The following is a 27181-nucleotide window of genomic DNA, read 5'->3' on the forward strand; positions in this document are numbered from 1 at the left end:
AAGCGCTCCGACGTTTTCGGAGACGTCTGTTACCCACTAGCTCGTCAGCTAGGCGGGGGCAAGGCTAACTAGAGCCGTGAGAACACCGGACTCCCGGCAAATCGTTTTCAAACCCACCGCCGTCTTTTGCTAGTCAGGTTAAACATATATATATAAGTCACTTAGATAACTTAAAAATGTTATTGTTTGGCTTTCTTTAGTATTTTATTTGTTCCTGAGTAAATCGGTTTGGCTGAGATTAAAGTTATAGTTTTTGCACAGCTAAAACTGTCAAGCAGACAGCTGATTATCAGAAGTGTGAGACGCTGGAGAATATACTCCGGTGTCCTGTTATATTTTAGAAAGCAAGGAGTTTATTAAACTTCACCGAAACAATCTGCAAATTTCATTAAAAATTAATAAACTACCATCTTGTCTTTATTTTTAGTTAGCACAAACACTTCAAGCTGTAAGCTAATGATAGTTATATAAGACCAGTTGCTGCTGGTGCAATAAGCTGTACGCTGTACGTCCAATGGATGATGATCTGATTAGTCGACTAATCGCAAAAATAATCGGTGACTAGTCGACTATCAAAATAATCGTTTGTGGCAGCCCTAGGTGACACTGAACTCCATTGCTTAACTATAAAGACTAGTGTAATTTAACATCTTTCTTCTGACATATCAGTCAATGTTTTTTCGTTTCTAGCACAAAAACATGAACAGATAAAGAAATTTCTCTAACATTTATTACGTCCAGTTATTCATGAGTCCCTGAGCGCGCTCTGCTCAAAAGAGCTGGTTGTTCTGTTTCTGCATACAGACGTGTGCTGCCAACAGGGAATTTGTAGAGTCCCATCTGGTGGATAAACTATGGAAGATCACCAGTAATATGACGACTGAATTGTGTTTTTCCCCATATTTTTTTTTTTACTTTTTACTTGTTCATTTATCAGATTTTGTAAAGGCCAATACTGATGTATCAGCTAATACATAATACCGTTTGGGCTCTATAGACACAGTCAGTTATATGGTTGACTTAACTAGTGCAACAATGTACACGATAACTTTAGTGAAATAAAAAAAAAAAAATCTTCACATCTAAAAATATTTATACTGAAAAAAATAATGCATAAAAAAGTCTTTAACTGTCAATGTTGTTTTCCACTCTAGATCTCCACTCTAGATATATCCATGCTTGACCTTTTGGCCCTGCCACAGTGATGTTACCAAAGTTCAAATCTGAATATGAGAATGTGCTCAGCAAAAAATGTTTGCAAAACAAGTTCCGTTTGTCAGGGAGTGGTTCCTTTGCCTTTTACAACAGTATTTATTGTGTAAATAGGGACATTCTGAAATGTGAACAGAAAAAGATCATCTCATTCAGCATATTACATGGTGGTAGATACTGCAAAATCCAATCCGACCAGCACAATGTGCTCTAAACAAGAAAAGATAACCTCATTCATTCATTCATTCATTATGTATCTTAAGGCTACAGAATCTCTTTATCTACTTTTGATCAAATTGGAGTGCTAAAAACCACAATGGCCTACTGTGTAAGCACATTTAGCGCATGGAAAAACTCGTCATGTAACCAATAGGGGTTAAAAAGGATTGTTCTGTAGAGTGAATAAAGGTCTATGGACTCTACATCAGATTTATTAAACTACATATTTGACAGATGTCATTTGATTAAGCAAAACAAACGAACAAAAAAACAAAAGCATGAAAGTGACACTCACGGTCCTGATGTGACTGGTTTTGGTGCAGAAGGTGGAGAGGGAGCAGAAGAGGTCACAACCAAGGTAGCAACTGCTTTTGTAGCAGGTGTAGCTTCAGATGGAGGTGCAGCATCTGAAGAGGGGATCTCTACTTGTTTCCAGTCCTGCCCTTCCTCCACCATGAGAGCAATGAGAGTGCCAAGGCGCACGTTGCGACTACCCTCTTCCATCTGTAGAGAGAGGGAGGTGTACTAATAAAATTGGTTCAATAATTTCATAATTACAGACTGCTAGAACACAGGTGAAGGGCTATTTTGAAATAGATAAAGGGGAAGGTGAAAGTGGGAAAGTGACATTCATCACTCAACCTGTGGTAACTGAACAGATGAACCTGCCAGGAATTATCAGAGGATCCCTTGAAAATGACGCCACTTTCTCAGTGACAACAACATCTACTGGAATAGGTTCGTCGAGGATGTGTCTTATGCTCTTCAAAGCTGTCAACCATTGATTTACCATGTTCTTATGAAGTAATCCAAATCCAGAGCAAGCTTTTTCCTACTCTCCCGCGCCTGTGTAAGGTGTTGTTCCTCACATATTGATCAGTCTAAATGAAAGGCCAAAGCTTAACATATTGTGCTCAACTACTGCATTGGATCTCATTTCAAACCATATGTCCTTATTGAGCTGCCCCTAAACATGTAGCACAATATGATGAGGAGGACAATCAGGAGGATGAAGAACTACCCATGTTGTTGTACTTAAATATCCAACAAAACCACGGGTAAGTTAAGGGAAAAAAAAATAAAAAAAAATCTGACCAAATGCAAAAAAGAAAGATGAACAATAAATAGTCATTAAAGAAAATTAAAAATTATAATAATTAAATAATGCAATCTATGATCATAATGCCAACATTGTAAACATAATCCACCCCTCTCCTTTAGGCTTGCAAAATCAAAGTAGGATTAACAAAAAAAAGTAATATTAACTCACATCTACTAATCTGCCCCGTATGATAAAACATTAAAGTTTCATTTAAAACAAAGTTTTAAAGGAAAACATAATCCTTAAATGACAGGTTAAAAATGTATTTTATTTTTTTTGGCATTATATAAGTGTGCATTAAGCCTATGCGTGACTTATTCTTCATATTTAGTGACCCCACAGTGCCCTTGCTGGCCAGTGGGAGGTGAAAGATGAGGTAATATGTAAAGAGGTTTTCCAATAAATATGTTGTTCTGCAAATTTCCACAGATATTCATCTTCAATCATGAAAAGGATTTTTCCATGCAAACAAAAACACACAACTTACAATGTGTAGGCTAAATAAAAGAACATAATGTATCAAGACAGAAACACAAATTCATTCATTCATTCATTCATTTGGATAACCCTCCCAAAATTCTTGTGTGTGTAACAGATTGAAACTGTTCTAGGAAACACACCAGCAAGATTTGCAGTCTAGTACAACAGTTCTGTGGTAGTTGGCTATGGCTTGGTTAATGCTGTTTTGTAGCCAGTCCACCAACTCCCCTATGTCAACCAACAAAAATAATTTCTTAAGTGATAGTAAATGCTGCTTAATATTTCTTTCAATTTTACATTATGCAGAAGCACACAACCAGCACTGCTGATCGCATTCAAGTGCTAATAATCAGTAAGTGTTACAGTGTATCATGTGCACGCACACACATAAAATACTACCATTGCCAAAGCACTTAAGTGGATCTTTGAAGTAAAAATCACATGCCATGTTCACAGCAGGCATTATAGATATTTGCATAAACAGGTGCTTCGTGCACTGCGGTGGTGTGGCACTCAACACTGCCATCAAATAGTTACGGAACACCAAAACCTATGGGAAGTGCAAATTATGTTTCTAACCTCATCTACATAAAGTTAAGGTAACCGAAAAAAATCCATCTCCACTGGAAGCAAGTTAAATTCTAAATCTTTGCTGCTTTTATATCCTCATGTCATCTTTATGACCCACAAATCTCTGCAATCAAAGAAATACTGCTGTTGTGACTTATTAAAGAAATGGTATGGAAAGTTGCAGTGGTCAGGCGTGGACAGTTATTTTGTGGCTAATTTTTCTATTACACATATTTGGAGGCATACATATATTTTTTATTTCAGACCACATTTGGGAATAACCATATTTAATAAATCACTTTGTATAACTCATACGTCCCAGGTGGAAAATTTATTGCAATCTGCACCATTATTTGAAGCTTAAAGAGCCTGTCAGGTAAGTCATTTGAATCTAATGCGACTGTGACAGTTTCTACTAGTAGAGATTGCATAATTGCCACAGGGAGGTTTCCCACAGCTGTGAGAGTGCACTCACATGTATACGTTTTATCCCCAATATCACAAATCAAGTTTTATTATCCAGGCTATTTTTCTTCGTTTTAGTTACTTCTCTTTTGCATGGCACCTGTGTAAAAAACAAAGTAGGCTATCTGCGAAAAAAGTGAAGCACGTGGCAATAATGTCTACAGCTTACAATGGTGCAGCAATTTAGGATTTTGCAGACACTCACTATTCTTACTGCCCAGTGAAAGAAGGTATAAATTTTACATAGAGCCCTTAAGAGACCTCTCATGAAACCTTCAGCACGGCTAAAGATATTACAAAACCAGACCATTTATGAGGCTTAACGTTCAACATAATATTTTTATACAACAATACAAGCCCTTTGAGACTTTCAACAGCTTATTGACAATAATCTCAAAATAACAGTTGTTAGATGCTATACCTGTACAACGTTTTACATACGTTACCTGATAACAACCATTTCAGGTCTGTTTTTAAATTGTTATAGTCTATACTGGCATACACAGTGTACAGAAGAAGATGAACACAAAGCTCAGAAGGACCCTCTGATTATACAGTGTATGAGCAGTTTACTTGGAAAAGGAACACAAAAATAACAGAGAAAATGAGACAGTTTTGTTTAGTTAGTAAGGCAAGGTTTGCTCCTGATCAATAGAGCATGATAGATAATGTAAAAAGAGGATGGCAGTTATATCTTTGACTTATCAAACAGACTGACAGTCGAATTTAAGCTCTTTCACATAAAATCACACATGTGGAGGGGTGATAAATGACAAACTTGACAGGTTAGCGCTGCAGAATGTTTGGACATCCTTATCAATTCATTGATTCATGAATCTTCCTCTAAATCTTTCCTGCAATTTACTTTTGGTCTTAATCACCAACTAATCAACTTTTAAATACCATCTGTCACCTTTTAATTAATTTCTAGACAAGGCCTCTTTTATTTCAATTTGCTGAACACAGGGGACCAACATGAATTTATCTTCAAAAATATTTGTTAGTTCACGAGTCGATGGGTCATTGTACGCTTGACTAAGTTTAGGATTGAAGTGCGAGGGTCAGGGTAGAGCAAAGCAGTAAGCGCTTAATAAGATGCAGTAATCCACGGTGCTAGTGTTCAATATCATAACACGAGCAGGATCCATGACTGATGGCTGGAAATTGGTAGTGTGCCATAGCAGTACTTGACCCCCATAAATAAACCCTGTGGTGCACAAGTTTCATGTCTGCTTTAGTCTGTACAGGATTGCACCAGCTGCAGGTAATTATTGTAGTCTATATATTAGAAACCCACTGTGTGTTTGGAGAGCCACAATTACACTTCTAAGGTGTTAATGCACTCTGACCCTGACAAAGTGCCATATTGTTTTGGCACTTTAAGACCAAAACACAAAACTCTGAAATGGCGCCAAAGTCTGCTGGTTTTTCCAATACACATGTTCTTTGTCACAGACCGAGAGAACGAAAGCTTGGGGGCTTATCTAATGCAGACCATCATTCTCCTCCAGCTAAAGCCCCTACCCCCAATTCTTCGATGGTTGCTATGGAAACTACATCCCCACAGTGGCTAAGACAAGGATGGAGTAAGTGAATGTGAAAAAGTGCAACCAAATGAAAACATAAATATATTTCTAACTAAAAAAAATTAGTGTATCGTATACTCTGAATTGTCAGTATATCTGTGTATATATTTGTGAGTACATCTGCTTGCGAGAACTGGCTGCATATTTGTTTTTGTTGTGGTTTCAAATACATTGCCTAATTGAACCCTCTTGCTCCCAGGCGTCATTACAACTTGAGCATGTCCAAAATTACATAGCCAGAGAACATGTTGTATAATAATTACATAAGGCACTCTTTATGACATGAAAGAATATTTTGGCTTTTGTGCATTTACAGGAACATACACAGAAAATACCCAACCACTATTCCTAATTTTTTTTTTTTTTTTAAATTAAGGCAAATCTTGCTGAAATTATAAGGAAATTACCTCAGATTCCCCTTGCACAAATTCATTAAATCACAAATATGTATTAATAAAGCAATAGAGATAAAATATTTTCATCATTCTTAGAGAAAAAAAAAAAACATGTGGTGTAGTACTGATGAAAGACAACTGATTGCTTGGTCTTTGACAGCCTATTAAAAATTCATACAGCTACCAGACTTGGGGGATGGAAAGAAAGAAATATTTGTCAGTAAAGTGTCTGTGAAGGTTCTCAGTCACCTTGTCAAAGCTTTGCTGTCACTGGAAAGAGGAAGCTATTTAACAAGCACAGCCAATTAGCAAAATCAATGAAGGAGCCTTGAAAGATGATGATATCCTGCGTTATTTAAATGATTCCGTAACATAACATTAAGAACTGCACACACATCTAAACACATCCTCAGACCTTCCACTTAATAACTTATCTAAGAAAAAAGTACCCAAGGCCCAAGGATGCCTGCTCTTTGTAAATAAATTCACATTTCTATTAATCTCTGTCAGAACAGCACCATGTGCGTTTTTGCTCACTCACCAATATCTTCGCCAAGACGCCGTCATCATTAGATTCCATGGTAACCACAGCCTTGTCAGTCTCAATCTCGCAAAGGGCATCACCTGCTGCAACTGCCTCACCTGAAGATGTAAACAAACACATCTGAGAACTTTCAGATAATAAATTAAAATAAATACTTGTTTGGTATTTCAACACCAAATTTTATATTTTCTGGGAGTGTTTCGGACCTTTGTGGAAGTGCAGCTTATTCATTCTATCATGAATGCATGAGTCACAATCATCAGTAGCACTTTGAATCGCACTTTATACACAAAGAGAACAAATTTGTTGCATAAAGATGAAGGAATTCCACTGAAAGAACAAAAAGGTTATGCAAAAAAAGTTTATCCTCCAGCTTACATATCAAATAAAAGAACCAATCAATGTTTCATGGGAAAGAATGTGAGATCTGAAAATGCAGCAAGTCTGATAGAAGGCAAGATCGTTGGCTATCCCAGTAGGTTCTCACTAGTCCACTTCATGAAAGAGCTGGAATACATTATCATCTGATTTGCAAAGAAGTAGGATAGCAATTAGGAACCACTGGTTCTGTAATGCTCAGATACTTAAGAAATTCAAATTTTTTGCACCTTAAATGGTATTTCAGTCAAGACAGAAATAAATTGTTGTTGTCAGTTCTTTGGAAACTGAGTGAATCTTCTTATTGGCTGTGTGATAACAGGAAGTGGTAGGAACAGATAAGGTTTATAAAACGTAGTTCATTTTTGTGTTGCGCTATGGTTTCCTAAAGGCTGGGGCCTGAAAAAGGGTTACCCAAATTTGATATCTGGTCACATTTTAATCAGCTGTGAGATGATAGATAATATGGCAATGTAGCAAATTTTGAAAACAGGATGCCTAAAAAAATATTTTGCAAAATTGCAAATAATTTTCTAAATGTATAGGATTTATTACAGGTAGGATGAGGTGTAGGAAGAAAAAAAACAAACAAAAATAAAACAGGGTAGGTTAAGGTGGAAAGAAATGGGGGAAAGGTTGGAAGAGCAGAGGGAGTATTGATTTTGGAAGCCCCTGAGAGTTAATGCAGATTGGATTGGTATGAGGTTTTAACACCACATGACCCCTGGGGTGAGGTGCAATGTGTAGAAATAAAGATTAAAAAAGGTGACCCTGGACATTTTCACCTTTGCTCTACTCGAGTGCAATGGACATGATGACAAAACTAGCCTTGTGCCTTGCTGAAGAATTCATCTACCACCATTCAAGTTTCAGCATGTTTTTTTCAGGACATTATGATGTCATAGTCAATGTGACCTTTTAAATATAAATGTAATCGCCTAATCATTTACCCTCTTAAACACTGTGTACTGTCATAATTGGGACTTTATTCTAGGAGTTATGAACAGAGTGAGTGTGATCCTCAATCATCAAAATCTAATTAGTTGATCTGTCTAATCAAGCAAACATCTATGCCAAGTCCACCGAAATTTAAACCTTTTCACTGGCTACAATGGTATATAGAAAGATAAGCTTAAAATCTATTAACAACAACCAGGACTGTCAGTGATGCAGAGGCAACAAAGTACACAAATCCAGCTTATCCAATTTCTCAAATTTATATAGGTTTAGTGTAGCATGGTGCTGCACTGGTTAGCACTGTTTTGAATGGCTGGCTTTGAATCCTTCAAAATCCAAATATTGACTTTCAAGCTTGTTAGAATTGTACAAATATAGCACACCTCATATAGAGTTTTTGGAGACGTCTACATCACTGTTATTTCTGCACACTACTGTAAACAATATAGTAGACACGGTTTTAATGTTGTGGCTCACTTAAGAATACCTGTAAAAATAAATTCCCCTAAATTGAATCTTCTCACTACTGTTTCAATGTTTTGCTGAAAAAAAAAAAAGATAAAGGATTCATTTGACCCTTTCAGGTGGATCCTGTTCAAATACCAGTTCAAGCAGCAGTTGATTAATTGAACATATTATCTTATGCAAATTGAGTGCTTTTAATCAGTCTCCCATAAACTCATTTTTAAAAAGCAAGAAAGTAGTAGTGTAGATATATTTTTCTCAAATAATTCATCTGTTTTTTCCCCACCTTTCTCACTCACTCACACACAAACAAACTCAAATCTAACCTCAAGTCACAGCACATAGCAACACAGCAGAGAAGCCAATCAGAATTCAGCATCTGGCCTCTTGATAAATGAGTGTGCGACTAAGGATCCTGGCTATGCAGTTGCTAAACAGTGACTGATAATGACTGCCATGGTCCTTGAGCCAATTAGCCACCAGAGGCCCTCAGGTGACCCATTTCTCAGGCCTCTCTCTGTTACTTTAAGAACTGGAAACCAACTGAGCACTACAGGGGAGGATATTACAAGTACAAGAAAAGTGAAGCATCTATCCCTTTGGATAACATATTAAAACGCAAAGAGGTTTAAAATCTGACAAAGAAGCTCAGTACAAATGTGTGATGAGTGTCTGTTAAATTTTCTAATAAAGTCTTCTGTCAACGTGCTTTCTTTACCTTCCTTCTTCAGCCATTTGACTATGTTTCCCTCTTCCATGGTAGGAGAGAGTGCGGGCATCTGCACTTTGAGTGGACTGACGCCTAGAGGAGAGAAAGAAAATAACATATGATTTTCGACAGCACATAATGTCAAGGGTTTCATTAGGTTTAAATTTAAAACAAAAATCCCCCCTTTCTTTCAGAATAGGAAAAAAATTAGCCCTTCCAGTAAGGTTTTGCAATTTCATCTAAAATATTTGAATGTCAAAATGCATCAAGTAACATGCTCAGAAGTAGCACTGAATAGTTCGAATAAAGCCCTTGGGGGTCCGTATGTTCAACTTGCAGCAGAGCACAAGAGACAGCGGTACCATGAAAATGTTGCCATGTCACTTATACAACTGTGCTCCTGGATGACACCACACCAGAAGATGCAAAGGCATTTGTATCATTGTGGTCCCCAACTGTCACCATCTGTAGTCACACAGAAGGCCAGAGTTCACACTAGAGCTTCAGGCTGCCAGAAGAAAACATAAATCCAAGATAACAGCTTTACTACATATGGTAGTAAAGCTGAAAGCAACAAAAATAAGGTTTAGAGCTCAAACACGGTACAACTTAAAATGAATAGCCCTTTGTTTTACACATTCTTTATGTTTACTGAACAACACACATATTACAGTCATTTATAATAGAATTTTTTAATGCATGATACATATTTTAAAAAAGTTTCTGTTAGCAGTAAACAACATTAACCCAAACAGGTAAAAGAAAAAAAAAAAAAAAAAGCCCTTTCCATTTGACGCCACACTTTAAATTAATCTTACATAATAAAAGTCAGGCAGCCAAGTTAGTCAGTTATATAACTATAAATCTATATACATTTAATTTAAAAGAGAAATGAAAAATGTAAATAATTTGGGGATTCAATTATTCAAATTCTTGGTGTGTTAGTTTTTATTTATTGTAACATGGCCTTTGTTTCATGTTGCATGGTCTCTGGCCAAACTGTGTGCTGCTGCCACCTGCTGTATGTTCAGCAGTGGTGCAAAACTTCAGTGTGTAAGTCAAAGGAGCTTGCAAAGAAAAGCGTCTGGACTTCTTTAAGTTACTTGAAGACGTTTCACCTCTCATCCGAGAAGCTTCTTCAGTTCTAAGGTCAAATGGTGGAGAGTCCCACATATAAGCCTAGTGGGAGTTTCCCCCCACAGAGGGACAAAAGGACCCCCTGATGATCCTCTAATTGCCTGAGCCAAGGTGTGAAACTGGGTGTGGGTCCCAATCAGCCAGAGTTTCGGGTGAGTTCATTGTGAAACCTGGCCCCACCTTATCATGCGAATTCCTGAGGTCAGATGGCCCTGGATGAGAGTGGGCGTTAAGGCGTCTGGGAAGGGATCTCAAAACTGGATTATAGATGGCAGAGAGTTGGTGTCGTAAACCACCGCCTCTGTTCAAAGATGGTCGCTCACAGTGGACATAGATGGCTTCTTTCACTCCTCTTTCAAACCATCTGTCCTCTCTGTCCAAAATGTGAACATTGGCATCCTCGAAAGAGTGTCCTTTATCCTTAAGATGCAGATGGACTGCTGAGTCTTGTCCTGAGAACCTTCACAGACATATTCAGTGTGTAAGGAAGAGCTTGATGCACGCTCAATTATCCAGGTATGGTAAGTAAATCTCCAAAGGTTGATTCTATTCATCGGGACGTCCAGATGAACAGAATCAACCTTCAGAGATGTGTAAGGAAGAGTTGTGTATTTATATGGCATGCGTGTTGTTTCAGTACTCAAAAACAGAAAATCTGTCTGTTTACATTTTATCTTCTTCATGCTTAAAGTCCCAAAACATTTACTGGGCAGTTTTATTTCTGAATGAGATTCATTGACAAAGAATGACATCTGTGTAACTTTTCAAATTCATATACTCACACTGGATTTGGGACTGAACATTTTATTTTAATTACTGACATGTTTACATGTCACAATGGAAAAAAAAAAAAATTAAGCGCAGGAATCATGGGCATATGGGCATATCATGGGCACAACAAGTTCCACCAGAACAGCTTCAGTGCATCTCTTCAAATCTGCAAATAGTGAAGTACCAGTGCCCTAAAGCGCCATCATCCTGGAGGAGCTAGTTTAAGGTTTCTCAATAAGATCCCTTTAAATAAAGTTCTGATTAGGGCTGCACGATTTTGCATAAAATGAGAATCACGATTTTTTGGCTTAGAATTGAGATCACGATTCTCTCACGATTTTCTTTTCCAGTATAAATATTTATTGCACTTATTAACTGCACATCGACTTCGTAACAGTTGAGACTGAACATAAAAACAATAAATAAACATAAAAACAAGAAATGTCTCACGTTTTGTTGTTGCCGCAAAATGTTGTACTGCTTGAAATTCCGTCTCCACCGTTGCTCGACACTGCGTGTACAGAGCAGGTAGTGCAACAATAGAAAAATAGTTGCAGGACGGCACTGTGTAGCGTTTGTCTAGGGTGTTGATCATTTTCCTAAATCCCTCGTTTTGCACAGTGTTGATGGGAGCCATATCTTTGGTCAGGTGATAAGTGATAGCCTCCGTAATTTCTTTGAGTTCGATGTGTATAGGAAAGCGCTGTATAAGGTTCCCGTCATTGGTGTTTGGGTGGTTGACCGGAACGGATTTTCTCCTGTCACTTTCTCGTCATCCCTGACGTGCTCTCAGTTGTTTTTTCCCTGCTAATTTTAGCATCACATGGCACGGCTTCTGTATCACGTGGTATAAGGCTCCGCCCTTGTCATTTGTTGAGCAGGAAGAGTGAGCGCTTGTTTTCATGCAGAGTACGTCCCGGATCAAAATGCGGTACAATCGTCGTCGTCTTATTTTTTTTATTTTTATTTTTTTTTTAAATCGTTGTCATTTGGAAATGAGATCGCACATAAGTATGAATCGAGATCGCGATTTTCTAACGATTAATCGTGCAGCCCTAGTTCTGATACACCGCATTTACACTCTTGGAACTTTTTGGAGCCCTCTTTTGTCACACCAACCGTCTGCATCTTCTCCTTCACTACATCCTCTGTGGTCTTTCCTCTTTTCCTCCTGCCAAGCAGCTCCATATTCAAGACCTTTTGCCGAACATATCCATGATTCTTTCTTTGAACATATCCAAACCCTCTCAGTCTCGCCTCTTTAACTTAAAGCGCTCAATCTGGGCTCTGATATACTGAGTGTTAATCTTGTCCATTCTTTGCACTCCCAATGGAAATCTTAGCATCTCCAAATCTGCTTCCTGTCTTTTAGTCAGTGTCACTGTCTCCAGACCTTAAATCACAGCAGGTCTGGCTGCCATCATGTAAACCTTGCCTTTCACTCTTTCTACTATCACATCTGACACTCAACTCCACCCTGCCCACACTCTCTTCACCTCTCTTATACACTGTTCATTGCTTTTGTTGTTTGACCTACGTGTTTAAACTCATCTACTATCACTCTTTCTCCTCCTTGCCGCTTCAGTGTTAGCACTTTTTGGAGCTAATACTCTTTTTTTTTTTTTAACATTTAATGATTCTGCTACAAATGTGACAGCTTTGATGACGCAAGTTCGTTTACAGGGAGAGAAACCAGACTGGTTGGAGACATGCAAGATAATCCAAGTGATTTAGAAAGCGGCATTAGCAGCTTTCCATACCGTTAACTGCAAAAAATAACCATTACATTTTTCGCTTAACACTCATGCCAACCCTCTGATTTACCAACACTCCTACTATTTGTCATGCCCTGACAAAACGAGAGCAAAGTAACGTTGCACCATTAAAGGGTAGTGACGATTGCAAATGCCAGCGATTGTCAGCACAGAAAGGGCAACAGCCATTTACCTGGTAAACTGTCAACACTTACCGAGTACCCATGGCGACTGAAAGAAGTGTCTGACTTGGTCTTGCCATTGGTGTGTCGACCTTAAACATTTATTAAAATTATTCAGTCTGAGGCCAAATAACATTCCCTGACGACCCAAACGCAAGGAGGCCGCCATGTTATCGTCCTCCGTCGGCAAGACGTGTCCATACAGATGCCTGACGACAAAAAAGGAGGGGGTGGGGTGAAGAAGGACAGAGCCGTTTTCTGCCATAAAATCCGTATTTTTAAAAGAAAAACATGAAGCACAGAATAATCTTTAAACGCAAACACTGGACTAATGAAAAAAAAAGTTTACCCCGGTGATAAATGTATTATAAGCTCGTGTAGACATTAACGATCAGGCAACAAGAGTCTTACCTACATTGGTCCTTCAAGTGCCTTTAAAATGTAGTTCTGTCGCTTTTAAATAGACTCAGTGAACTACTGCCCTCTGCTGTGAAGGTACTTTGTTAAAGGATGAAAAGGGTCGATGCTCGTGCTGAACTGCTGTTGTTGTTCGTACTATATCGAAGAGAAGAGATATGTACGCAGAGCCAGACTTTGAGAAGAACAAATTCTTTCCCGTTACCACAACAAAACCATTTATTAATTTATCTATAAAAGCAAGTGTTGTCATTATTGAAGAGTGTGCTGTTGGTTATGTATTTCTCTCTGTAACTCAGAGACTTTTAGACAAGAATGTTTGTAATGAATGCATTGTAAATTGCACACATATTACCAACATACATTCAAAGATACATAAGGACATATAATTCAAAATGTGTCTTTATCCATTTTTATTCTGCTTATTCAAGATTCGAGATCCCTTTTTTTGTCACACAGATAGTTATACAAGTATAACACGCAGTGAAACCTGATATGCTCCACAGAAGTAAGTAAAGTAGGTAGATATATACAAAGAGGACATTACGTGCAATAAGTGAGTGAATTACATACAAGTTAAATAGAATAAAACAATCTGGAAATTTACAATTTTAAAATTTGGGCATGTACATTGTGTGAGTGTGGTGTTAAAGTTGTGCTGCAAAGAAGTCAGAAGGATCAGGCATGATATGGGAATGTTTGTTTTTTGTCCTTGACACAGCTGTTCGCATACCAGGACATGATGTTCTGTGTGAGGATGCTCTCCACAGCGCCTATATAGAAAGTCCTGAGGATCTCTGGAGAGACCCTGAACTTCCTCAGTTGTCGTAGGTGGTACAGGCGCTGCCTAGCCTTTTTGTACTGGACCTGAATGTGGGCAGACCATGTCAGATCTGAGGGGTTGTGGACACAGAGGTACTTGAAGGACTGTATGTCACGATCCTGGGTCTTATGACCCAGTGTTTTGAGTTTTAGTTTATTTTGATGTTTATAGTATATGGTTAAGCTCATTAGTTTTTCTATTTAATTTGTTATTAGATTCCCCTTGTGTCTTCCAACCCCTGTTAAGTCTCCCTTGCCCTTCATGTGTTTCATGTCTGTGTCTTACGTTGTCAAGTTCAGGTTGTCATGTCTGCGTCTCATTATGTTTCCTGTTTTATTTTGAAGTGGTCCTGTGTTCCTATGTTCAATGTTTTTAGTTTTACTGTCCCCTTGTGACGTGGTTATGTTCATGTGTGTCAGCTGTTTCCCCATGTGTTTCCGTTTCCCTCATTATCCTCCTGTGTGTATTTAGTCCGTGTGTCTTCAGTCATTCCTTGTCAGGTCGTCTGTTGTTCACGCCATGTTCTCCATGCCATGTTTCTAGGTTTCATGTCCAGGTTTTTCCATGTTGTTTGTTTAGTTCTCCCAGTTTAGGTTAATGTTAGTTTTATTTCTGTTTGCCTTGCCCTTTATTTGTACCTTTTCTGCCAGCCTCATTAAACGGCTCGCTTTTTGTTGATACTCAAGTTTTGATCCAAGTTCCTTGGTGTCTGCATTTTGGGTCCACTCTTCACAATACATACAGTCTGCTTCTGCCAGACTGTAACAGAACAACCTGACCATGTTGGACCCAGCAGACATTTACTTCAGTAACTTTGTTGAATTTAAAATTCGTGTCACGCAACTTCGAGGACTCTGGATTATTTCCTGCGCAGGGAAGCAGGAGGAAGAGAAGGACTCCATTTGGGCCCAACCAGCTCAGATAGCAATGGCCAACCCAGGTTTTATGGACTACTTGCCTGTAGACTCTAAGAACTTTGTTTTTGCCACAATTGAGAAAGCCCCGGAGGTGAGCACAAGTGACACCATCGTCTCAGAACAGGACAATGTTTTAAGGGACTCCCTAGTTTCTGTATCTGTCCCTAGTGAACTATCTAAGGATGTGTATGATGTGACTGGTGAGAACGTTACAGATAACAAGGTGCCATCCACCATATTTAAACTGGCTAAACTACTTGGACTTACTGCCTCAGAGCTAATGGATCAAGTTAAGTTTTGTCTTCCACGGCCATTCATGTTTGAATCAGCTCACCATGGTGTGTGGGTTTTTTGTGTCGATATCCACTGAAACTGTTCATGTGACACCTCAAAAGACTGTTTTTCTGAGCCTGCATCCATGACTCCTGTCCCTGCTCCCAGGCCAGCTGAGGTTCTGCTAGTGAGCCCGTCCAGCCTTTTTCCTTGTGTTCAGGAAGCTCAGGAGAATTGGATCAGTTACCTTGTTGTCCGCCATTACTACAACCTCTACTTCAGTCATTAGCTCAGTCTCTAGCTCTGTCAGCTCTGCTACCTGCTCAGTTTTCAGCTTCAGCTTTGCCGTCGCCTGGTCCAGCTTCGGCTTCGCCGTGTCCAGCTTCAGCCTGGTCCAGCAAATTGCATTTAAAAAAAACAAACAAAAAAAAACTGTTGCACAAATATTATATAGCCTAGGATTGATCTGTTTAGTATATTTCACAGTTTTGACTGAATGGAAACATTTATGATTACACCAGAGTTTACGAAACTAACTTTTTGAAAACAACAGATTTTTGTAAAATGAAACCTGTCTAAAAAGAAAACAAGCCCAGAAAATGAGTAACTGTCAGATCCATCCGGAACTTTATTGTCATCTGTCATCAATCTCAGTTGTGCTGCTGATAACGAACTGTGTCCAAGACAGTATCATGAGTATTCTGGGGAAAAAAGAAAATACCAGTGTGGACATTTGATCCTGCAGTCTTTATTTTAATTTGATTTTTAAATGAAATGTAAAGATGGACACTCTTATTTAGCTGCTTTGGGTTTGCAGCAGTGGTAGAGCTGGTTTATATGCTTTTAATATTTTGATGTTCTAATTATTTTTGAACTTTGTTTTCACCTTTTATGCAAAAAATGTACACTTGACACTGACATTCTACCTGATTTTTTTTTTTTTTTTTTTTTTTTTTTTTTTGGGTTGAAACAAGGAAATTACAGCTTTAGTAATTGTCAAATGCAGACAAGGAAATCAACAGTAATGGGAACTCCAAAATCTTCAAAGGAAATTGGCTCCGTAACATACTGGAAACAAATAATTTGTGCATTTTCATGAATACTTCCTCATGTTTTTGGTTACAGCAAAAAATATGAACAAAGGTCATTTCTGAATTATTTTTTGTTTAATGCAAATGCAGAAGAAAAACCAAAATACTTTCTTCGTTCTTCACAAGTACTTTAAATGCTACTTTCCTTACCTATCATAAGACTATGATCTAGTGTGTCATTTTGTAATGGGTAATAAAATGCTAGATTGACCTCCCCATAACCCCAAAAAGCAAAGCTGCATCAGTAACAGAGCACTAATCTGTCCAACTCAGTGTTGGATTGGACGCCTCACAGGTCCATTTGAGTATGAGACAAAAATGATAAGGGGCCCAGATAAGCTGAGCCAGTGTATCCACTGAGAGAACACAATAGCCCCACTTATTGGCATGGGATGCAGACATAAAATCACATCTTGCTGTCTTCATGCCCATGCTTAGGCTATCTTTTATCACTTCCCTGTTCTTTCTCTTGCATCTATCTGATTGAATTAATGCTCTCCCTTTTTAAATAATAAAATACCCTTTGCTTGGTTTATTCAAATCAGAAAATCATTTTGTAACTATAAGAGATAAAGGTACTCGTGGGGAGGTATTGCATATGCTTTTTGGCCAAACAAAGGCAGCCATTGTCTAATAAATCAGAACAAGGAGGCCACTAGATAATTCTACCCCACGTAGAGTTTGTTGTCATCTTCCTAGACAATTGTCTGGACTGTTCTTATTATAATAGCATGTCTGTAAAAAAACAAAAAACTCACAAGAATTCAAAGTGCTAAAGTGAGGCACATGGATTAAATATCTCCTCAGGTGCAAATGTATTTTTTCTTCCTTCCCAGATCTATTACAACCGGTTTGGGTGCATGTTTGCATGAATGCTTTCGTTACCAGCACTCGATAACTTAGAATCAAGTCCTGTAAATACATGTCACGCTGGTTTAACGGTGCTCTCTTGAATTCGTCAGATATGCTGTCTTGTCATATGTGCAGCTTGCTTCTGGGAGCCATTTCGGTCACATACAGCACTATTCGTGTCACAGTATCAGAAGTATGTAAAGCTATGATTTGTGATCACTGGGCAGTGGTCTGTTAGGAAAATCATGCTCATGTTTGCAGAGGTTACGTGAGTCTAACATTTGCATAACTGCTCAATCATCTTCAGTGACTCACATCAAAGTTTTGTCTTATCACAGCTCACAGCAGTGATATAATATGCTTAATATTATTACAAAGTCAAACTAAGGCTAAATGTGAGCTGTTGATGTATTCCTGTGCTTCTGGTCATTACATTCATTAATTTCTCGATTCATCTCTTTGTAATACAGTATATCAGCGTTCATGTGCAATGAGCCTTAGTTTGCCTTAAACCACTCACTGGTATGGTATCATGGGCAAATGCAGTAATGGTTACATAATACACAATTCAATATCTGCCTTGGTGTTTGCTTGACAGTTGGACTTTTCGCCATGAGTATCCAAAGCATTAGTTTTGTTAGTTAATTTTGAAATTTTCTTGTCACATAAACAGCACAGATTAATTTCATTATCATTTCTTTCTTCTTTAATTATATGTGTCTTATTTGTTAGAAGTAAATTTTAGGAAGTTCACAACGGATGCTACGACACAAAGCTGCTTTTAGAAAAATTATGTTAACTGATTTTGACACTTGATTTTAGACTTTTTTTTTTTAACCATAGTTGACATTTTCCATTTTTCTTTTACTATTTAAGGATCATGTACAATCTAACTTTATATACATCGAGCCTTAAATACAACTAGGTTTGATTTTGTATACATTTCAAATGTATGTATGGATCGTAACAAGATCAGCTCCAGAGAAACTATAGAGTGTGATTTGTTGATAATAGCTCTGAAAAGAAACAATGGGATTTGATGAATAAACACTTCAGTTTGAATTACATTACTTCATGTAATACAACAATCGGACAATCACTAGCTATTATTTCAGTCCAATCAGGAAGATTCTGTTTGTACCACTTTACATTAATTCATTCACCCATCCTTGAAACGCCTCTACTCAGATGTTTTTTCACCAATAAGGAGTGTTCTGTTTAGCTTTCATGCATTCCATCAGTTCTGATCACAACCTATTGACAATTATGCTTTAAGAACAGGCCATGTTTTGTCTTTCAGTGTACAACATGCAATTATTGCCTTATGATGCATACGTATGAGACAGAATAGTGACTAAACTGAAAACAATGCAGTGCGGCGCAGTGCGAAAGTGCAAAAGATAACGACTGAACGTGGTGTCAGTCATCAATATGTAAAGAAGGCTTGCATAAGCCAGATAAATCAAATTTGAAGATTAGCAATGGATTTGCTTGCAAATGCAAGTCAAAGAAGGCAGTCTTTTACTGGCACTGCCTTTATCTTGCTGGCCATCAAGGCCCTCTCATTTGTCTGCTGCCTGCAGGAACCAGCTTGGCAGCTACAGCACACAGTGACAAACAATTAACTGTGTGGCATTTCACACTGTCATGATAAAGCAGTAACTATCTTTAAGTGCATGGCTTTTCAGAGTCAAGCTTGTAACAGATTTAGTGGGAACAAGGCTTTCACTTGTGGATCTAAACAGCACTCTGTAGCTCATCAATATTGTTCAAGTTTGGGCAAGAATAGCTGCAGTTTGCAGGTTCACTCTGGCTTCCCAAAGACATGCTCGTTTGCTGGTGATTCTAAATTGGCCGTAGGTGTGAATGCTAGTGTGATTGTCCAGAGTATCTGCTCTCGCCTAATGACAGCTGGGACCGGCTCCAGTCCCTGACACCCTGAACTGAATAAGCAGTTTAAAAAAAATGGATGGATGGATTTCAGTTTCTTAATTTACATTCAGATCTTACACATGGAATTCATGAAAATAAAGAGTTTTATAAAATAAAAACAGTTACAAGCTTTATTTGTAATATCAACAAACATTTACACACTTTCTGGACAGTTCAATGGATGTAAAGTATGAAATAGTACAAACCATATTGTCACATTGTAAATATTTCTAGTTCATCACTAGTTTATGTATTCAGTGCTGTGCTTTGGCCTTATTATTTTCTTACTATTGGTTTTTTTTTTTTTTTTTGGTTGGTTGGTTGGTTTTTAAGCAGTGAACAATCATCCTTTCGTAAGTACACTTCACAGTATCAGTGTCAAAACACGCTACATACATTTCTTTGCCACATGTATTTTGAATGTGTTATCGACATGTGCTCTTTTGGTACTTGGAAAAAGTATCTGTTTGAAAAGAAACATCTGAAAACTCTTTAAAAAATTGGTTATTATAATTTTTTCATCTTTTTAAAGCAAGATTTTAAGGTTTGACTGCTATTAAGGCACAGTAAAGAATATTTCAGTGCAGTATCACAACATAGTTATAAATTGAAAAAAAAAAAAAACAGGAAGAAAAACAGTTTAGACATCATCAAAAACAGTCAATGCAAACTATAATAAAGCATTAAGCACACAACACCAAATAAAACATAAATTAATGAAACCGTCACTTGTCCGACTCTCTCCACCCTCTTGCATTTCTTCCAAACTTATAAACCAGCCTGCGGCCATCTACTCGTTCTAGGATTTCTCTTTTGTAGTAATATCTGTAAGACAGAACGGACAAATCAAGTAATTTTAGATTATGAAAAACACATGTATAAAAAAAGTCTTGCATATTTCACTTAGTTGGATTGACTGAATTAAGTAAAGTTTTACTGCTGTTTGTGTTTCACTCCACTTTCCCCCAGTCAGTTCAAAATAATCCGCAGTACTTTCTGATGACTTTTGCATTTCAACTGACAGTTGAAATGCAAAAGATTCTTTGCGTTCTTATCTGCCATTTGCTGGAAATGCCAGGAAACTTACTGACAATTCAGGTTCTATCACATCACAGTTTACAGGTTACTTGTTCTTAACTTTCTGTTTAGAAAAAGACTGGCAACTTCATACATATACTCGCTTGTGCTACTTTAGCTTTGTGCTTGCATTTCAGACAGAGTTTAAATTCTTGCACCCCATTAATTTAAAAAAATAACTCCTACACCAGTTTGTTCACACCTATTTACGCATTTAATATTCTCCATAACCTATTTAGAATTCAGCAGTCTACAGTATTGTGTCATTCTTTCATCAAATCAACTAACAGAACAAAGAGGTACTAAAAAGAAAACAACCTGTCGTTAAGGTAAGAGTCAAAACAGGTGCAACATCAGTTACACAAAGAGATGAATTAATGCATCAAATAGAAGCACAAAGTACACGTTTTCATCTTTATTCATGGTCATTCAAACAAAAGTTATTGTTTTCTGTTGCTGACAGCACCAATCTGAGAAAAACAACATCCCAACGTCTTAATCGTGATTGTGTGTTCATGGTATGCAAACATAAGGTTTATATTTTAATAAATAATGTAAGAGAGCTGTGAGGGGTTGTACCTCATTGCACGGCTTAGTTTCTCGTAAGTCATGCTGCTGTTATTTTTCTTCTTGCCCCATAATTGTGCCACTGCCTCTGACTTCAGGAAACGAAAAATACCCTCTGTCCGATCCTCCCACTTGATCAGTCCTGGGTTTCGCTCTGGATTCAGTAGAATGTCCCTGATAAACTCCCACAAATGGGTCCCCCTTGGGTCTTTGGTAAAAACAACAAAAGAGTAGATAGTGGTTGTTTAATAAACATCAAAATTACATAAAAGCCATTAGTTTAAAAAGATTTTTTCTATTACTTACTGTGTTTTTTGACTGGATGTGGACGGGTGAAAGATCGTTTGATGTCTGGGAAAGAGATTATTCATTGTGAAACATAATTTTCAGTTACACAGTTTGTTGCTCTCTATATAGTACAAATAAATCTTCACCTGGACTAGGAGCCCTGGGAGAGGCAACAGGTGCAAGGGGGTGAACCGAGGGGTCATAGATTTCTAAATAAAAAAGAAGTCAGGTCAATATTTTTTGTCTGCGATGAATAAAACTTGAATAGACAATAGCAGAAATATCACAGCAGTACCTCCAGGTGGATAGCTGACATCTGGAAATGGACAAGAGAAGTCTACTGTGAAAGAAATAGGTAGGAGGCAGGCTTAATTAGGGCAATAACACAATGAGTACAATGAACAGGAAAATGTATTCATTATAATGCTGATGTTTGTGTTTTTGGCTAACATTTTGTGTGAAGGACTCTTACATTCAGGTTTGCTTTCCATTTGCCCTATATCCACGTGGTACTGGCCTGTGCAGAGATAAAGACGGAAAAATAAATGAAATAAGATAAGATAAGATAAGATAACCTTTATTAGTCCCACACGTGGGAAATTTGTTATATAATATAAATATAAGCATAAACTGCAAATTAATATTTAAGTCAGTACATTCACTATTTTCAAAATGGCTGGTATTGAGGGATTGGTCAACAAATTACTTTCTGCACTCCTCTCTCCCATTTCCCGGCTGTCTCAGTAGAAATGGGAAAAGCAACAGTGAAGCACCGACACACCTTTTTTGATCAAAAAAAGTAGTAACATCAGAAATGTATTCTAAATTCCAATAACCACCAATGACTTCAAACTCATATAGCAATAACACCCTGTGATCACAATCAGTGTGAGAACAATATTTGATGTATTAAAATGTGACACCTTATCTCAAGAAACTGAGCAGGTTTCTTACAGTTGGTTACAACAATAGCAGAACTGTTCTCTTGGTTCAGTTTACTTCGAAATTCTTTTTAACCTCAGGGTTAAACCTGTTGTGCAAGATCTATTGGTGCTACTCTTGAAAAGGTATTGGCTTTATTTGCTAGATAAAATATAGTCTGCTTGTGTAATTTACATAAATTTGTATTATTTTCTTTTCTTATTTAGCCACATGCTATACATACAGTTGCAACAGGTATAAGCCAAAAAATGAAGTATTAGGCCTAAGAAACAAAAAAGGCAAAGAAAAAAGAAAAACCTTTTGACTTTGTTTAAAAGCTCTAATTAAAAAACAATGGACGATCCAATTCTCAGCTTGTTTCTCAGCTTCACACCCCCTCTGTGCTTTGTTAGGAAACCCATTCTAGCAAGAGCAAACAACAAATCCATCATCTCCTTGGCTCTAAGCAATCCTTTGCCCCTCTACAGCAGCATGCTGTGCGACCCCCTGACCAGCTCTGCGATCCGTTCTCAACAACTCATCATCAAGACCTCGTTCCAGACACAACTCGGATCACCCAGCTTCTTTTTTATTGGCACTAATCATCTTCCTTTGCTGCCCCTTAAACCTCTCTCCCAGAGTTTTTAGACGTACCGCTCCACTTGAGCTCTGTGATGCTGTGGAAGAGAATGGGTCCCACGCTGCCAGCTGCACGGATGAAGTCCTGGTAGCTTAGGCTGCAAAGCTGATGGCCATCGATGTCAAAGTTTTGGAATGGGATGCTGGAGGCATCAATTTGGTGCATGTCCATAATTTGCTGCAGCCATTCCCACACTTGGTACTTACTCCAGAACTGAGGCTGGGACTCATGAGGCCACAGACGGCTCGTGTAACCAGCCATCACCAATGAACCTGCAGGCACAGACATAATTGCTCTTTTCTTAGACTTAACAGTGACTTCATTTAGTTTCATTGTAAAGGTGTATCTGATGAGGGAAGCATGACTCCCACAAGCAAAGGTATTTGTCAACAATTAAATAGCAAATTCATTTACTGTAACACTATTTCTCAGCTGGGTATGTCTAATTCAAGCCTTGTGTTTCAGAGCTCTGGGCTCTCCAGGTGAACAATACATTAGCTGCTAATTGTTGAATTATTTACATTTTGAATTGCAGCTTTGTAACCATTGAGTGAACTGGAGTCTTCAGAATATAAGAGTAGGAATAAAAATACAGTAGGCCTCATTCTGATTGTGTCAGTGTGTGCAATAATCCTCACCATCAGGATAGGGGTTAGCAGGGCCCCAGGCACTGGTCACCTGGCTGTCGAGGGTTGTGGATGTAGTTACACTCATACTGCTACTTCTATGCTCAGATGTACCATGGCCCAGGGGCTGAGGCAGGAGGGTAGTACTTTACTGTATAGACAGAGTCAAAAATAATCTGTCACTCATGTATGCACACATACTCGCATAGATAAAGGTAAAGAAAATTGAGCTTTTGACCTCGATGATGACATTCCATATTAAAAGATTATGTATACATCTCATGCATGACTGAATCTACTTTATTTACGCACAACAGATTCACAGGATGTCAGCACAGACGCTGTCCTCTTTACATTGCATCAAAGCTAAAGTAACGTGCTAATAATGCAGACAGCAAATGCTGCAGCTGCTGCTTCACATATCTGATGTAGCAGTATTCAGTGTATTCGAGCTAACTGCCATCTGGAAAGTAGCTGCTCTGGAAATGTTTTCCCTTATTTTTACATTCTTCTTGCTGTTATTGTGGTAACCACAGGTGTCAGAATTTCAGCAAAAAAAATCAAACACAGGTCTGATTGTTTGTTACCATCAAAGTGTGGTCACAAACTTATTCCGTGTCAGCACAGGTGGCAGGTTGGGCATGTTGTGTACTCGTTATGAAGAAAGGGTCTGTTGGGTTTTGTATTTTAATCAAGGTCTAATCTATTTGTTTTTACCCAGCTTAAAACATGAATTTTATTTGTTCTTCAGTGGTGTAATCATATTTTTGGTTTGCTTGTAGCATCATCCTTGAAGAAGTAAAGTAGCAGAAGACTAACAGAAAGGTACACTCCGCTTAATCATTAGATGCACTTAAAGTACAGCAGCTTATGTCGCCATTGAGTTGATGTTTATTAGCGTAATATCGACTCACTGAGGATTCGTTATTCACAGGTGCAGTTACTTTTGAAGGGTGAGCTGTTCACATATAAAAAATAAATAAAGACATGTTTCAAATGTAACCACAAGTATATTTGCATTCCATGTAAATAAAGTCAGTGTGAATTTCAGCACCTCCACTGTTTTGGTAGCACAAGTGTTGCATGTGCACAATAGCTTAGTCATATCTTCGATGGTCCAATGCCAGCATCTGGTTTTCTGTTACTGTTGCACTGAAATTCCCCTTGAATGCTCAGAACATAAGGCAGACATAGAAATCCAAACGTCCAGCTAATACTGCTGTTGTTAAAAGAAATAAAGTGTTGTCTGTATATGTAAAGTTTTGGGACGATCATTTATTATTTTTCTTAAAATCTTCTTTAAATCTGTATCTGCCCAAAATGACAAGAAGAGCTGCTTAGGTGTGAGTGCTGTTATTCTAAATTTTTCTGACTTACTACATGATAATGAAACTATGAAAGGCTAGCAGATGAGATACCCGTTTTAAATGGCTACACATTAAACAGTGTAATACACAGTACTCTGACCGTTCCATAGAAAAACTTGGCTGCAGTTTTATGGTAGGTTATAAACAAAATAGCTCCAAGCCATGTCACACATTTCTTCAGTAAACACTGAGTCGCCAGTATAACACATCTGCATACAGTTAGAGAAATTTATCACTTTAAAGACCTAGCAAAACAGTTTTATAGCAAACAAAAGCCAAGATTTATGAATTCGATTTCTACAGAAGATAAGGTATACATTCGTCAAATCAAAGCAGAACATCTCATCAGCTGCCAATCAGCCCAAATCTCTTATGTGTTTATCTTCAATCTATGAGTACTACGAGTGCCAAGCACGTATCTTAACAAGAGAGTAGTTTCTGCAACAGAAAGTTGTTTCTGTCAATACAACGCGCACGCAGCAATTCAAGTCACAGTCATGAATCAATATGCTGTCGGCCAAGTCACAGAGAACAATCATTGCACTGGATATGTCATGATGCAAGGACACAAGCAGCAGTTGAAGAATAAGTTAACATGAACATTTTGTCTGCTCTTGACAAGACTGGCTGCTTTCCCTTTAAGTCAGAGCTAAAGCCTTGTGGTAGCACTGAAACATAACTGAAAGTAACTTGGTGGACTTTTAAAAATCTTATTTGTCTTTATTCTTAATTTTGCATTTAATTTTTATTTAAGTTAACTTCAAAGAGGAACCTCTTAAAGTTTAAGTTTTGTGAATTACACAATACAGCTTTCAGTGTCTTTAAAATTGACGATGTCCTGTATGACTGAAACAAATAATGTAGCCAATGCATAGCTAAAAATTACAGTAACAAGAGACAAACTGTGAAATGAAAATACCACATGCACAGCCAACCTGACTAAAACAAGGTAAAACATCAGCATATTAAAGCATATTGAGAATTCTTATTAGGATTTTGTACACTTAGTACACTTTGAGCCTTCGGGTTAATTATACTGCAACCAGTCATTAGTGCTGATTATCCAGAACCAGTGTGACAGCCTACCAGAGCAGTAGAATGGAGTCTGACCAGACCTGTTAGAGGTCTCGCGAAGATCCGCTTTCAGCAGTCTCCTGAGATTCCGACACCGTAGTTTACTAGAGTGTAAAGTCAGATAAGGTGAGTCCTTTTGCTAACGAAAGCTTAGAATTAACAGAAGCATGTAGAAACTGCAGGTGCTGCCCCACCACAATGGGTTTTTTATCCTGTTAACTTCCTTATCCCACTCCAATTGGCTACCTGTTCATGCTCATACCAGATAGGTATTTGCATAATGCACACCCACACACAGAAACATAAAACAGATCCACACACACACCTGACAAAACTTTTTATTATCTCTGTTGGCAGCATTTCCTCTCACGGAGTCAAGCACACAAACGCAAGCTCACTCACGCAGTTTAGCTTACACTTATGAGGAAACATATACACAGATACACATACAATAGACCACAAAGTTTAAATCCTCAAAGTTCATGTGGTTTCTTAAAATAGCGTTTAACCTTAGAGAAACTTCCCTCTGTGCTATTATGCAGGAAAACAGTTGCTTGCTTTATTTCATCATGATGAACGAGGTGCTGACAGTTTGGTAGGAGGGCCTGAGAGAATGTGTTCCTTTTACTCTTTTAAAGTTGCTGGAACTGACAAAGAAACATTAGTAACTGTGTGCCTGAAAAGACTGTAATAAAATGGGGTTATGGGGGTTAGACGTTTATAAATGTCTACAATTTTACACTGTGGCCTCTTTCACCTTTGAATTTGCATATTAAATTTGTCTCTGAGTGATGATCACTATTAGGGTGAGCTTGTTTCAGACTGACTCAGAGCAATGCGGGGCTTCACCATGTTGCAATCACATCCAACTTTGATCGTCTAGTAAACATACTAGCTAACAACATGCAGGGATCCACAGGTGTCTGAGTAAAGAGTGACAAATGCCAATTAGTTCCGGTATGTGTCCCAAAAATTCCAGTCAGTATCACAGCACTGTGACAACAGTGAGCCTCTTTAATTTATGTGAATTATTTGCCAGTATGCTCCCTGCAGGTATTATGTATTTCCCTGTTGCAACATTTACAAAATTTCCTTTTGAAAAATGTGTCAAACAAGACTTAACTAAAAATGTGAAATACTGTTAGATGGAAAGCGTAAAATCTTGTGTCTAATTGAATGAGCCCTTGTACACTAGGAGAATGTATGGCAGTGGATCTGTTTGGTGTTTTCAAATTCCTCAAAACATGTTTGTCCTGTTTAGCTATTTTTTCCACTTGACATCAAACATGAGCGGAGCAGGTATTTCCAAAAAGACAACTGTACTGTTCAAACAGCATACGTGCACAAGTTAGTGTGTCAAAAAAAACAAAAGCAACAAAAACCATTTTTA

At 37.9% G+C, this 27181-nt stretch overlaps 2 protein-coding genes across 4 annotated transcripts in view; both read right to left on the reverse strand.

The window, feature by feature from the left end:
* Positions 1-13129, reverse strand: part of pdhx (pyruvate dehydrogenase complex component X) — a 32676-nt gene extending 19547 nt beyond the window's left edge. The window contains exons 1-4 of the mRNA XM_085281768.1: positions 12960-13129; positions 9092-9175; positions 6571-6671; positions 1727-1935 (exon numbers count right to left, since the gene is read on the reverse strand). Of these exons, the coding sequence (XP_085137894.1) occupies positions 1727-1935; positions 6571-6671; positions 9092-9175; positions 12960-13095 (530 nt within the window). The 5' untranslated portion in view covers positions 13096-13129. The remainder of the gene's footprint in view (positions 1-1726; positions 1936-6570; positions 6672-9091; positions 9176-12959) is intronic.
* A 6205-nt stretch (positions 13130-19334) lies between these two features.
* On the reverse strand, positions 19335-25956 carry ehf (ets homologous factor). 3 transcript variants are annotated; one of them, XM_085281082.1, is made up of 9 exons: positions 25804-25956; positions 23363-23501; positions 22739-22996; positions 21636-21680; positions 21459-21479; positions 21310-21372; positions 21182-21226; positions 20888-21083; positions 19335-20056 (listed from the first exon to the last, which is right to left on the reverse strand). In XM_085281082.1, the coding sequence occupies exons 2-9, from the start codon at positions 23436-23438 to the stop codon at positions 19957-19959; spliced, it is 804 nt and encodes a 267-aa protein (XP_085137208.1). In that variant the 5' UTR covers positions 23439-23501; positions 25804-25956; the 3' UTR covers positions 19335-19956. The 3 variants fall into 3 exon arrangements, with proteins under 3 accessions (XP_085137208.1, XP_085137207.1, XP_085137206.1); XM_085281081.1 differs by having other exon boundaries at positions 21459-21500; XM_085281080.1 differs by having other exon boundaries at positions 21459-21503.
* Positions 25957-27181: the final 1225 nt, after the last annotated feature.

Source organism: Mchenga conophoros, linkage group LG7 (genome assembly GCF_057382185.1).
Source record: "Mchenga conophoros isolate Kocher_MC1m ecotype Shallow Benthic linkage group LG7, M_conophoros_male_GT1.1, whole genome shotgun sequence".
Lineage (NCBI taxonomy): Eukaryota > Metazoa > Chordata > Actinopteri > Cichliformes > Cichlidae > Mchenga > Mchenga conophoros.

Coding starts and splice junctions, on each gene's coding strand:
- ehf (XM_085281080.1), bottom strand. CDS start 23,438: ATGAGTGTAACTACATCCACAACCCTCGACAGCCAGGTGACCAGTGCC. Junction 21,373..21,458: donor TGTCAGCTATCCACCTGGAG/GTACTGCTGTGA, acceptor TTTTTTATTTAG/AAATCTATGACCCCTCGGTT. Junction 20,057..20,887: donor AAACTAAGCCGTGCAATGAG/GTACAACCCCTC, acceptor TCTGTCTTACAG/ATATTACTACAAAAGAGAAA.